The 14333-nt window shown below is 46.7% G+C and overlaps 2 protein-coding genes across 2 annotated transcripts; one reads left to right on the top strand and one right to left on the bottom strand.

The window, feature by feature from the left end:
* The first annotated feature begins 5082 nt into the window (after nt 1–5082).
* Nucleotides 5083–9955, top strand: cybb (cytochrome b-245, beta polypeptide (chronic granulomatous disease)). Its single transcript, XM_079296114.1, has 13 exons — nt 5083–5171; nt 5605–5697; nt 6476–6586; nt 6675–6759; nt 7091–7239; nt 7653–7834; nt 7913–8045; nt 8139–8231; nt 8311–8564; nt 8953–9115; nt 9223–9369; nt 9451–9575; nt 9822–9955. The coding sequence occupies exons 1-13, from the start codon at nt 5127–5129 to the stop codon at nt 9937–9939; spliced, it is 1698 nt and encodes a 565-aa protein (XP_079152240.1). The 5' UTR covers nt 5083–5126; the 3' UTR covers nt 9940–9955.
* Nucleotides 9956–12491: 2536 nt separating this feature from the next.
* Nucleotides 12492–14267, bottom strand: LOC306796997 (dynein light chain Tctex-type 3-like). Its single transcript, XM_079296125.1, has 5 exons — nt 14126–14267; nt 13627–13668; nt 13386–13509; nt 12982–13059; nt 12492–12869 (listed from the first exon to the last, which is right to left on the bottom strand). Exons 1-5 carry the CDS (start codon nt 14150–14152, stop codon nt 12796–12798), a joined length of 345 nt encoding a protein of 114 aa, XP_079152251.1. The 5' UTR covers nt 14153–14267; the 3' UTR covers nt 12492–12795.
* Between the last annotated feature and the right edge of the window lie 66 nt (nt 14268–14333).

Raw genomic sequence — 14333 nt, 5'->3', positions numbered from 1 at the left:
TATGTTTGTGTGTATTTTGTATGTTTGTGCCTCTGAGCTGACGGTAAACTGTAGATGTGTGACGAGGATCTATTTTCATCAGAGCGACAGCTGCCTGAGAGCCGGAGGCCTCGAGAGAAACACTCCAAACTAGTCAAACAAAAGTAAAACCAGAAGAGAGAAGTCTGAGACGTGGAGGACGACTTTAAACCAAACACCCCGTTCTGTGTGTGTGTGTGTGTGTGAGTGTGTGAGAGTGTGTGTGAGAGTGTGTGTGTGAGTTCTTACCTCGGCCGGTCTGAAGCAGCTCGTGTGAAGCCGATGGCGTCCAGAATGACACTAAAGTTAGAGCCCCCCCCCCCCCACCAACAGGCCTGCAGAGCCCGACACCCGACACCAGTAACCCAGAGCTCAGAGTACTTCTGATACTGCAGTAGAGTACTGCTCACAGTACTGCTGATACTCTCAGTACATGTACTGCTCAGAGTACTTGTTTATTTCATTGCATGAAATATGTTTTAATACTTTTGTTGTCCTTCCTTCTTTCCTTTTTCTTCTCTCCATCCTCCCATGTCCTACTTCCTTGCTTCCTTTCCTTCTGTCCCCCTACTTCCTCCCCCATTTCATACATTATTCTATTCCAATATTTGTTATGCTTTTTCTTTTCTTCATCTGTACTTCCTTCATTCTCCCAGTGTTATTCCATTATTTATCCATGAAGTATATTTCATTCCTTCTGTTGTTCTTTGTCCTCTTGTTGAGGAGTCTTCTGTCTTTATATGTAATATTATTATTATGATTATTATGATGATGACTTGTGATCTGAAGATTGTGTCCGTTCTTCAAAGTCCACTCTGTCTTCTGCTCGTGTTTTATCTCAAGTCAGCTGACTATCAGCTCTATTTATACCCTCAGAATGCAGCTAATTCAAGTCACAGGGCCACAGTGTGTGTGTGTGTGTGTGTGTGTGTGTGTGTGTGTGTGTGTGTGTGTGTGTGTGTGTGTGTGTGTGTGTGTGAGAGAGATAAATGATGAACTGTGCACACCTTCAAGCTGCCTTTTCACTTTTTCTTGCATCGGATGGTTTTAGTGGTTTTGTTACAATAGAAAGGTGAAAGCGTGACACTGAGCGGGTTTGTATACAGCAGCACACATGAATATATGTGTATAAATATATAAATATATATTAAGAGTCATTCATCATTTTCCTCACATGAAAACATTTCCAGGCGTGTGGGAACAAACAGCTCTGTGAATAAAAGAAGACACAAGAGTAGAGAACAGCAGGACGTCCAACACGATGCCGAGTGTTTGAGAGCGAGTCCAGGACCGCCGGGCCGGTACGAGTCGGTCAGAGCACCTCAGAGTGACTTCAGTCAGCACACAGGTTCGAAACCGATGTCGTCGTCTTCCTCCTCAATAAAGTAAATCAATATATATATATACATATATATATATATATATATATATATACATATATATGTATATATATACATATATATGTATATATATACATATATATCACTAGATAGAAGATAGAAGAAGAGCCTGTATAAGAGTGATAGAAGAAGAAGAGCCTGTATAAGAGTGACAGAAGAAGAAGAGCCTGTATAAGAGTGATAGAAGAAGAAGAGCCTGTATAAGAGTGATAGAAGAAGGGCCTGTATAAGAGTGATAGAAGAAGAAGGGTCTGTATAAGAGTGATAGAAGAAGAGCCTGTATAAGAGTGATAGAAGAAGAAGGGTCTGTATAAGAGTGATAGAAGAAGAGCCTGTATAAGAGTGATAGAAGAAGAGCCTGTATAAGAGTGATAGAAGAAGAGCCTGTATAAGAGTGACAGAAGAAGAGCCTGTATAAGAGTGACAGAAGAAGAAGAGCCTGTATAAGAGTGATAGAAGAAGAAGAGCCTGTATAAGAGTGATAGAAGAAGAGCCTGTATAAGAGTGACAGAAGAAGAGCCTGTATAAGAGTGATAGAAGAAGAAGAGCCTGTATAAGAGTGACAGAAGAAGTGCCGCCTGTATAAGAGTGACAGAAGAAGAGCCTGTATAAGAGTGATATAAGAAGGGCCTGTATAAGAGTGATAGAAGAAGAAGGGTCTGTATAAGAGTGATAGAAGAAGAGCCTGTATAAGAGTGATAGAAGAAGAGCCTGTATAAGAGTGACAGAAGAAGAGCCTGTATAAGAGTGATAGAAGAAGAAGAGCCTGTATAAGAGTGATAGAAGAAGGGCCTGTATAAGAGTGATAGAAGAAGAAGGGTCTGTATAAGAGTGATAGAAGAAGAGCCTGTATAAGAGTGATAGAAGAAGAGCCTGTATAAGAGTGATAGAAGAAGAGCCTGTATAAGAGTGACAGAAGAAGAAGAGCCTGTATAAGAGTGATAGAAGAAGAAGAGCCTGTATAAGAGTGATAGAAGAAGAGCCTGTATAAGAGTGACAGAAGAAGAGCCTGTATAAGAGTGATAGAAGAAGAGCCTGTATAAGAGTGATAGAAGAAGAGCCTGTATAAGAGTGACAGAAGAAGAAGAGCCTGTATAAGAGTGATAGAAGAAGAAGAGCCTGTATAAGAGTGATAGAAGAAGAGCCTGTATAAGAGTGACAGAAGAAGAGCCTGTATAAGAGTGATATAAGAAGAAGAGCCTGTATAAGAGTGATAGAAGAAGAGCCTGTATAAGAGTGACAGAAGAAGAGCCTGTATAAGAGTGATAGAAGAAGAAGAGCCTGTATAAGAGTGACAGAAGAAGTGCCGCCTGTATAAGAGTGACAGAAGAAGAGCCTGTATAAGAGTGATATAAGAAGAAGAGCCTGTATAAGAGTGATAGAAGAAGAAGGGTCTGTATAAGAGTGATAGAAGAAGAGCCTGTATAAGAGTGATAGAAGAAGAGCCTGTATAAGAGTGATAGAAGAAGAAGGGTCTGTATAAGAGTGATAGAAGAAGAGCCTGTATAAGAGTGACAGAAGAAGAAGAGCCTGTATAAGAGTGATAGAAGAAGAGCCTGTATAAGAGTGATAGAAGAAGAAGAGCCTGTATAAGAGTGATAGAAGAAGAGCCTGTATAAGAGTGATAGAAGAAGAAGAGCCTGTATAAGAGTGATAGTTTTTTTTTAAACCTTTATTTAACCAGGTAGTCCCATTGAGATTAAAAATCTCTTTTGCAAGATGTAAGCAACAATACTACATAACATTAAGGAGCAGTGTTTGTTTTTTATGCTGATGTGTTGCTAAGAAGACACCCCAGAAGATGAGTCACTCAGGTATAGTTCCATCATTGTTCAAAGTCAAAGAATAACTTCATGATGTTAGTTGTAATGAATGAATATATTTTAAAATCAAGTACATTTCTCTGCATTTATAGTTTTCTACTGTACCGAAACGTACCGAACCGTGGCTCCACTGCATCGTACCCAACACAACCGTGACTTTTGTGAACCGTTACACCCCTAGTGTGCAGTGTTGTACCCATTCTGTCACATCTCATGTCTGTCACTCTGTAATCAAACTCTGAATTATGTATTTTTATTCACTCGCTTCCATCTGTCTGCTCGTACACCACGAACTGACACACACACACACACACACACACACACACACACACACACACACAAGGGAAAGACTCAGAGCGGTTCTACAGCACTGAGCTGATGAAACAATGTGGTGATGAGAGTGAAGGCAGCCGGGGACGTGAGCTGCATGTGATTGATGGTCTGATTGCCGGCAGGTGCAGAGATGAGCCCAGGTGCTGTGATGGAAGCCACGCCCACACACACACACAAACAGAGAACAGAGGAAAAGGGCTGGAGTCACAACACCTCTGTGTGCTCTGCGGCAACAGGAACACATTCACTTTAATCAGCTCCCACACACACACACACCAGAGGACTGGCTCAAAGGCAGCCGGGCAGCAGGTAGGCCTACACGGTACGTAACCCCCGACATGAAGTCCCTCTGCACAGATCTGATCCAGAGGGAACGCTGGATTTAAAGCGTCAGCGCTGAAGTAATACTTTTATTCTTTTTCAGACTCTTTGAAAAGATGGTTTTATAACGTGTTCAAACAGAGACGAGTGTATGTGAGACCAGTGGTGCTTTTATCCAGAAGATGAAGCTTCTACTTCAGGGACTCACAGCTGGTTTTAGTTGAACACAGGATCCCTCTCGGTAGATTTAATCTGGGATTAGTTCAGGTTTGAGGTGTGTGACCAGGTCAAGACCCGGAGCCACTCGAAGAACCGGAAGAACCGTAAGAACCCTTTCTATCAGCTCTCCTGGAATCCCTTCGCTCCTCTAAACCACCCAGAGACACATGCACACTGAGTGATCCTCTACTCCAGCCCCCTGATGGACTCCTTGAATCATCAACAACCTCTAGACCTGCTCCCAGACCTCTGGACCCACCCAGGACCCCCTGGATCTCCTGTTATTACCAGCAGGCTTTGCTCATGAAGGAAACGAGACGCTGGGGGATTTTATTTTGTTAAACGTTCATCTGGGTTCAGCTGCAGTCAAGCTTGAAACAGGAAGCATGTGTCAATCGATCTTCTGCTTTACTTCACGCTTTAGAAATCTGCCACTTCCTCTGATTAGAACCCAGCATGTCACCACCAGGTTCCTCCTCAACGGTCCACTGCAGGCCTCCATTAGGCCTCCATTAGGCCTCCATCAGGCCTCCATCAGGCCTCCATCAGGCCTCCATTAGGACTCCACCAGGCCTCCATTAGGCCTCCCCCAGGCCTCCATTAGGCCTCCCCGTTAACAGGTGTTCTGCAGTCAGCGTGTCGGCATCGAAACACACTTGAAGGAGCAGGAGTTGTTTGGCTCTCAGGGTGGAGCTGCTCTGAATGGCTGCTGTGAGGAGTCTTATCTCAGGCTGCAGTCATACATCATCGTTATTCATGCCACTGATTGTAGTTAAAGCTCAGGCTGTCGGATGAGTGTTTCAGGAACTTTTCTCTCTTGTGATTCAGCAGAAGTGAGATTATGAATCAGATCTTTCAGCGTTCTGACTGCAGGAGTCAGTGGCGCCGGGTCACTTCCTCATTCGCTCCTAACGGAGGTTATAAAATGAGCCGTCGGGCCGCTGCCCTCTTCACTCGCCTCCTTCACTGTTTCCTTCTCTCCCGTCAGTGACACACAGAAGCTCTCTTCACCATGGGCAACTTCGCTGCCAACGAGGGCCTCTCCATCTTTGTTATTGTGAGTATTATTATTATTATTACTGCTGTTCCTCATGAGCTTCATGTTCTACATGTACATTCATCAGTCAAATACAATCTGCAGCAGTGAAGACGGCCGGATGTTGACCCTCGATATCAGTCAAAGTACCAAACGTTTGTTCATTAAACGTCATTATTCATAATCTTATTCTTTGAATTTCAACTTTAATATTGTATTTTATTAAAAACGTGTTCGGGCCTCAGATTATTGGATCATTTTTTAAATGATCCAAGCAATGCAAACTGTACTTCAGCTTCTCTAGAACACAAAGAACACGAGCTCTCTGTGTTCTAACACAACTTGATGTCACACTGAAGCGTTTGGAGTGATGCGTGTAAACTCTTATTCATTATGATCCCTCTGATGTTTCTAACTGTGTGTGTGTGTGTGTGTGTGTGTGTGCGCGCTGCAGCTGGTGTGGCTCGGCATCAATGCCTTCCTCTTCGTGCATTTCTACATGGCCTTCCTGGTGGACAAGTGGTTCTACACCAGAGTCCTGCTCGGGGTGAGTCCGCGTCTTAGAGCAAAGGCAGCTCATCACAGTCTAGTTCTTCTATTTCTAACCTCTCGAAAGTCTCATGAAAAGATGCATTTTAAAGAAACAGGACCCGGCCCTTTTCACTTCCTCAGCCTGCAGCCGGAGGAACGGCCGAGACTCTTCTTCTCTTGTGTCATTACGTGCAGCTGAGCTCGGCACCAGGACGCTCACCTGCTCTGCTTCCAGCAGCATGTTTGTCTTTGTGTGTCCTCTGAAGAGCTGCACACAGAAGTGATGTGCAGCTTGAATCCAGGAGCTGTTCTCTCCATGGACGCTGTGTTGGTTGTCTGAGAGAATATCCACTCAACTGCTGCTCGTGGAGAGTCGGAGAGCTTCTCCTCGTAGGTTCAGTCCCACTGGGTTCTTCAGATATGAAGCAGAGGAACAGAACAGTTCTACCACATGTCATCACAGCGCGTGTGTGTGTGTGTGTGTGTGTGTGTGTGCCGTCCAGAAGGGTTGAAAGAGTTCCAGCAGGTGATTCATTTATGATCTACCCGTCAACAAAGTGGCACAGCATGAAACCCTCCACACACCCACTAATCACACACACACACACACACACGCACACACACACACACACACACCTTATCTCCAGCCACACCTGACCCTCCAGTAGTGAGGGCAGCAGGTGTGACGTGAGGGTACACCGGGTCAACTGCACAGCTGCATCCAAGAGAGAGAAGTGAAACCAGCTGCTGCACTACAAAGTAATCAGATTACCCCCCCCCCCCCCCCCCCCCAGCATGCTCTGTCCTGGGCCAGAGCGCCGGCTGCCTGCCTCAACTTCAACTGTATGCTCATCCTGCTGCCGGTGTGCAGGAACCTGCTCACCTTCCTGCGCGGCACCATCCAGGTAAACACACCACCACTCATAATACCCCGATGCATTATGGGGGATCCGGTCAGTAGTCTTCATAACAGCAGGACTTGTTTGTGTTCAGTGCTGCAGCCGCACGGCCGCTCGACAACTCGACCGAAACATCACGTTTCACAAGCTGGTGGCTTACATGATCGCCTTCCACACAGGTACCAAGCACAGAGCGTTTATCATCTATCATCCCATCTATCTATCATCCATCTATCCATCTATCCATCTATCATCCATCTAGCCATCTATCATCCATCCATCTATCATCCATCTATCAATCCATCTATCTGAGATTCTACTTCACTGGTTCAGAGGGAGGTGTGAGATGCCAAACATTGGATGAAACATGATGTCAAATATGTTAACTTCTGGCTTTTTAATTCACAATCCAGTTGAAAGTAACTGATATGAAATGCAACCATTAAACATCCATGGCTGCTTCTGGTCCATCGTCTGCGGCTCATGTGGGACTCTGTCGTCCTCCTGCAGCCGTGCACATCATCGCACACTTGTTCAACTTTGAGTACTTCATGGACGCGCAGCTGAACCGCAACAGCAGCTACCTGCCCTTCATCCTGTCTGAGATCGGCAGCGGGGACAACGCGTCCTTCCTGAACCCCATCAGGACCAACGAGACGGTGAGGACGGAGGACACGTGGAGGCTGCTCGGGTTGCTCAAATCTGTGAAATCCCGTCGGCCGTATTGCTACATGTGGTGAAAGAGATGAGTCTTACTTCATCTGATGAGCTTCCTCTTCGGAGGCATTTGTCCTCTTTTGAGAAAGTTCCTCTTTGTCAAACACAGTATTTATCTTCAGGAGGAGAAACGCAGAGAAAGAAGACGAGCAGCTCCTCGTGAGAAATCATATTAAATGACTCCGAGGCCAGAAACATGCTCAACAATCAGTAACTCGACTGCTTTCAGTGTTGCACGTTGACTCTTTCCTTTGTAATGACGTTGACAAAGCTCCAGAGCAACGATGAGGGAAGTTAGCCAACAGACGCGACCCCGTGACCCCGTGTGTGTGTGTGTGTGTGTGTGTCCATGCAGAACCCTACCTTCGTCATGTTCACCACCATCGCCGGAGTGACGGGCGTGGCCATCACGCTGGCCCTCATCCTCATCATCACCTCCTCCATGGAGGTGATCCGCAGGTCCTACTTCGAGGTCTTCTGGTACACGCACCACCTCTTCGTCGTCTTCTTCATCGGGCTGGTGTTCCACGGCTTCGGGTGAGAAGTGCACACGCGTTGTTTTTAGAGTCTATTAACCCGAATAGATAATATTAACCCTTCGTACCGTCTGTGCAGGCGGATCGTACGAGGACAGACGGCCGCCAGCCTGGACACCAACCAGCCCAAGGAGTGTGCGGCGCAGTTTGAAGACTGGGGCGCTGACGGCTCCGGCTGTGCCGCGCCGGAGTTTGCTGGAAACCCTCCGATGGTGAGTTGTAGAAGACGGCAGGGTGTTCGTGGGAAACGGCACCCAGCTGCTGCTGAACGTACATTAACGCTCCAACGTGTTCCTTTTCTCCAGACGTGGAAGTGGGTGGTGGGCCCCATGTTCCTCTACGTGTGCGAGAGGCTCGTCCGCTTCTATCGATCCCACCAGAAAGTGGTCATCACCAAGGTGTGTCTGAGATACAACACGGGCATGCAGTATTCATCTGAACTCGTCAATAAGTGCCGTGGCTCTCGTGACCCCTCAGGTGGTGATGCACCCCTCCAAGACTCTGGAGCTGCAGATGAAGAGGAAAGGCTTCCACATGGAGGTGGGTCAGTACGTCTTCATCCAGTGTCCGTCCGTCTCCAGGCTGGAGTGGCACCCCTTCACCCTGACCTCCGCCCCCGAGGAGGACTACTTCAGCGCCCACATCCGCATCGTGGGGGACTGGACCCAGGCGCTGTACGAGGGCTGCGTGGGAGACAAAACCGAGGCTCAGGAGGCCTGGAAGCTGCCCAAGTACGACAAAACACGAGCCTTCAAAGTGCTCGTGATTACGTTTGATTGCGTCCTTAAAAAGCTGCCGACGGGGGTCACGGTTACGGCCCTGGAGGTTCATTGTGTGTGTGTGATGCAGAGAAACCATCACAGTGGTCCTGCAGAGCGGCTTCCTCTTCTGTTCTCAGACCACACAAAGAGAAACAGGTCTCAGAACCCTCCACAGAGTAACGGCATGATAAACATCTGATGATGTCAGAGTAACAATACTTAGTGGGGTTATGATTGCCGGACCTTTTACGGCATTTTAACAGAAATTGAGTCATGTTTGCTGCTTTGATTTGAATCTGAGATCAATCGCGTATATCTACAGAGAAAGTAGTCCCTTTATGAAGTGTTCCTCCCTCAGGCTGGCCATCGACGGGCCCTTTGGAACCGCCAGCGAGGACGTGTTCCGCTACGAGGTGGTGATGCTGGTCGGAGCCGGAATCGGCGTGACTCCTTTCGCCTCCATCCTTAAGTCCGTGTGGTACAAACGCATCCAGAACAACCAGGACGTCTTCACCAAGAAGGTGAGGCAGCTCCTCACACGGTCTTCAGTCAGCAGGAACAGGAGAAGTGTGTGTGTGTGTGTGTGTACAGAGTGTAAACAGTGTGTGTGTGCGCGCCGTCCTCCCAGATCTACTTCTACTGGCTGTGCCCGGAGACGGCGGCCTTCGAGTGGTTTGCAGACCTGCTTCAGTCTCTGGAGGGTCAGATGACGGAGAAAGGCGTGACGGACTTCCTCAGCTACAACATCTACCTCACCCGCTGGAAGGACACCGAGGTACCCCACACACACACACACACGCGGTCGGTAACACGACGCCGGGGTTCAGACTTTAAGTCGCGTGTTCTCCTTCGTCAGGCGGCTCACTTCCGGGTTCACCACGAGGCGGAGAACGATCCAATCACAGGGCTCAAGCAGAAGACGCTTTATGGGAAACCCAACTGGGACAACGAGTTCACCAACATCGCTTCAAAGCACCCGGGGTGAGTCACGTCCACACTGTACACACTCTGTACACACTCTGTACACACCAATACTTCTACTGCTACTATAACTGCTGCTACTACATTTCTTTTTTTTTTCTTGAATTCCTGACTTTTCTTCTGTTTTTTTGTTTTTTTTTTGAAAATGCAAATTTAAAAGGTGCAAGTACTACTAGTACTACTCGTAGTACTACTCGTAGTACTACTCGTCTTCAGAAGTGTAACTCTGTGTTTTCGTCTCTTCAGGACTAAAGTCGGGGTTTTCCTGTGCGGTCCTCCTCGGCTCGGGAAGTCTCTGGAGAAACAGAGTCTGTCTCACTCGGAGGGAGACGTCAAGTTCATCTTCAACAAAGAGAACTTCTGAAGAGAGAGAGATACAGAGGGGGAGGGAGGGACAGGGGGAGAGGGAGGGAGAGAGGGACAGAGGGACAGATACAGAGGGAGGGAGAGAGGGACAGATACAGAGGGGGGGAGAGAGGGAGGGACAGATACAGAGGGGGGGAGAGAGGGAGGGACAGATACAGAGGGGGGGAGAGAGGGAGGGACAGATACAGAGGGAGGGACAGATACAGAGGGGGGAGGGAGAGAGGGAGGGACAGATACAGAGGGAGGGACAGATACAGAGGGGGGGAGAGATACAGAGGGGGGGAGGGAGAGAGGGAGGGACAGATACAGAGGGAGGGACAGATACAGAGGGAGGGACAGATACAGAGGGAGAGAGGGAGGGAGAGAGGGACAGATACAGAGGGAGGGACAGATACAGAGGGGGGGAGAGAGGGAGGGACAGATACAGAGGGAGGGACAGATACAGAGGGGGGGAGGGAGAGAGGGAGGGAGAGATACAGAGGGAGGGACAGATACAGAGGGGGGGAGGGAGAGAGGGAGGGAGAGAGGGAGGGAGAGAGGGACAGATACAGAGGGACAGATACAGAGGGAGGGACAGATACAGAGACAAACCCTTCAGTATCCGCGTCATGTTTTTATACTACGGTATGTGTGTTTTCTATGTATTAGTACAACTGTGCGCTGGCAGCTCGTCTCTCTTGCTTCTCACTACGGGCGTTTTGCAAAGACTCCGTTGTTGCTCCAAAATGGAGGAAACATCTCTGCGGTGTTCTCCACGTCGCCTTGTTCTCCTTTTTGTGTTGCATCAACAAGTGAAACTTTCAGAAGTCCTCTTCCTCTTTATGTCGCTCTCTAGTCGCTCAGACGTGGACGAGGTCGCGTATAAATATCCGAGATGCAGAAATACTACACGGTAATAAACTGCTGCATGGCCCTTGAGCAAGGCAGCAACGCTAAAAACAGGAAGTGAAGCCGCTCATCAGTGCGTCCTTCATGTTCAGCAGGTTTTCTGTTCGAGTCCGTTCCTTTGTAGATCATATAGAATACTGTTGCTGGAGTTTTTATACATAAGTGTGTTTCTGTGTGGAAGCCTTGTTACACTGTGATGCGTGTACTTCTGTTACACAGTGTGATGCGTGTACTTCTGTTACACAGTGTGATGCGTGTACTTCTGTTACACTGTGATGCGTGTACTTCTGTTACACTGTGTGATGCGTGTACTTCTGTTACTGTGTGATGCGTGTACTTCTGTTACACTGTGTGATGCGTGTACTTCTGTTACACTGTGTGATGCGTGTACTTCTGTTACACAGTGTGATGCGTGTACTTCTGTTACACAGTGTGATGCGTGTACTTCTGTTACACAGTGTGATGCGTGTACTTCTGTTACACAGTGTGATGCGTGTACTTCTGTTACACAGTGTGATGCGTGTACTTCTGTTACACTGTGTGATGCGTGTACTTCTGTTACACTGTGTGATGCGTGTACTTCTGTCGCACTGTGTGATGCGTGTACTTCTGTCACACTGTGTGATGCGTGTACTTCTGTCACACTGTGTGATGCGTGTACTTCTGTCACACTGTGTGATGCGTGTACTTCTGTCACACTGTGTGATGCGTGTACTTCTGTTACTGTGTGATGCGTGTACTTCTGTTGCACTGTGTGATGCGTGTACTTCTGTTACACTGTGTGATGCGTGTACTTCTGTCACACTGTGTGATGCGTGTACTTCTGTCACACTGTGTGATGCGTGTACTTCTGTCACACTGTGTGATGCGTGTACTTCTGTTACTGTGTGATGCGTGTACTTCTGTTGCACTGTGTGATGCGTGTACTTCTGTTACACTGTGTGATGCGTGTACTTCTGTTGCACTGTGTGATGCGTGTACTTCTGTTGCACTGTGTGATGCGTGTACTTCTGTTGCACACTGATACATGTACTGTTATTTAAGTGTAGCTGTGTAGAAAGCATGCCATGCGCTCTGAGTATCTGTCTGAGTGAATCTCTTTCTCGGATAATAAACTTGAACTTTCAGAGGTTTTGTGGCCATTTTTCAGCTCGAAGATTGTGTAACTCCTCACTAAAACAAAAGTATTATTTAGAAGTCCCAGCAGGACAAACCCTTTGAATACTTGAGTATACTTCGTACTCTACTTCGTACTCTACTTCAGTAAAGTATCTGAATACTTCATAAGACTGAGGAAGTCTGAGCACGTCAAATAGAAATCATATTTTCAGGATACACTAAGGTTTCTTTTGGAGATTCAAACATTTTCTGACAAAAGATTTCCAGAGAACTTTGAAGTGATGAAAGTAAAAGTCCTGATTCTGCAGAATGACCCACGTCTCGCCTGTTTTTATTTATTGATGCATTCATCGTGTTCATGTTGCAGCACATTATCGTCATGCTGCTGGGTGCTTTTATTTTGTAGTATCAAACACAGTACAATAGTTTCCTGTGATATGAAGTACAAGTAGAAACAGGGAAGTAAATGTATTTACAGTTCAGAACACAAGACAATAGAACTCATAAAATATGTTCAACTGTACGTTGCAATAAGGAAGCAGCCGTGTTCAAACCTTTATTGATTTAAGAGAAATGAATCTCTTCATGTTTGTTCTCCTGCAGCTCAGAGTACAACCCCCTCGTTCACATGACACACGTAACAGAAACCACAGAAGAAGAAGAACAGCTGCTGCGTGCTGTCAGCGAGTGATAAATAAAGAGCACTGCAGTGACAAGAGATCAATACATTACTATGAGTGCATCTGAAGAGAACAGTTTCAGGCGTACACAGACGTATGGCACTTTGTCGCCCCCTGCTGGTCACAGGAACACACTGCTGGAGGACGCGTGTGTGTGTGAGTGCATCCTATGCCACCGCCACAGCAAACACACTGACCACACAGTACATGGTGCGGTTCTCCCATCTCACCGTGCTGCTTCCTGCAGACACAACAGGTGGAGGAGGTTCAGAGAGGAGAACTGAATGAAACACACGCAGCTCTGTGTTATCATGCTGGACGTTCAGTGAACCAGCGGTGGACGCTCTGCTTACCGTCCATGGCCGTGTCCCAGTAGCAGGAGTTGGCTGTGTGGAGGCCGGCTCCCGTCTTCTGCATCACAGCACACGTCACTGAATACAAACACGAGAAGAACTTTGTCTGTTTGTATTCTAGTTTGAACACTTGACCTGGATGCACTCACACCTACAACTTGTTCTCTTCCCTCTTAAAAAGGTATAATATGTAAAATATGTGTTCAAAGTTCTTTATCCCCTTTATGTGTCAGCGTTGTGTTCGTCTGCCAGACGCTGAGCTCACGGACTTTTGTTCTTGATTCAGTGTTTAAAAACCTCCTGAACCATGAACTCTGAATGAAGCCTAACAACTGAATGTCACAAAAGTAAATCTGCACCAACTCTCCTGGAACCACAGTGGCAGCGCACACACACATACACACCGATGTACTTGTACGCTTTCCCCTGTTTCACCAGCTGTGTGAGGCAGCGCTCCACGATGCCGGCGGTCCATTTGTTCACCAGACTCTGGCTGTAGTCATCAGCACCCACGACGCCCTCGATGCACTGAGACATTCATGAGACAACAGATGAGTGTTTACGGTCATGTGGAAGTCACCGGGTGCTGTCCCCTAAAGGGTGTAAAATAATCATTTAAACTTGATGTTAAAGGGATGACGTTACCTCTTTGACGATGTTATCAGCTTCTTCAGAGTTGAAGGAGCTCTGAAGAATGAGAAATAATGTAGATTATAGTACAAACATCGTTTATTAATTCTCATAAGAAAACGACTACTATTCAACCACCAATATAATGCAGTGATTCCAGGTACTTCTACCTCAAATGAATGCATAATATTGTCTTTCCATGATATTTAATATTTTTATTCTACCACATTATCTGACAGTGTCGCATTAACTACGCATTAATACAGAAATGGCATAATAACAGTCACAATGTCACTTTTAACATCTTGCTAACTACCAGGCACAAGTAATTAGCTAACTCTGGATATGATATACAAACTATACAACAACTATATCATGATTTTTACACCAAAAAGCAGCGTTAGCATCAAATCTCATCAATAGGAGTGGTTAGCTAGCAGCTAGCCCGCTAGCAGTTAGCTCCTTTCTAGCGTGATGTACTGTAAAATACGTAATGTTAGATTCCGGGACTAACCTCGCTGCCGTTGTTATATTCCTCCATTCCTGTCGTCTGTCACCGGTCCAAAAAGGCCGCCGTGTTTCTTTGTTTTCAGGGAAAAGTAGAAGAAAAAGCGACTTTTCTTGAAGGAAAATACGGAGCTTCCGGTGAGCTGTCAACAACGGACTAAAATAAAGAGCGACGAGGAAGAAACGCCGGTGACTTGATTGCTGATAGGCTGACA

This window comes from Melanostigma gelatinosum, assembly GCF_949748355.1.
Source record: "Melanostigma gelatinosum genome assembly, chromosome: 24".
Classification (NCBI taxonomy): Eukaryota; Metazoa; Chordata; class Actinopteri; order Perciformes; family Zoarcidae; genus Melanostigma; species Melanostigma gelatinosum.
The sequence above is the reverse complement of the archived record's forward strand: the minus strand, read 5'-3'. Positions and strand labels throughout refer to the sequence as shown.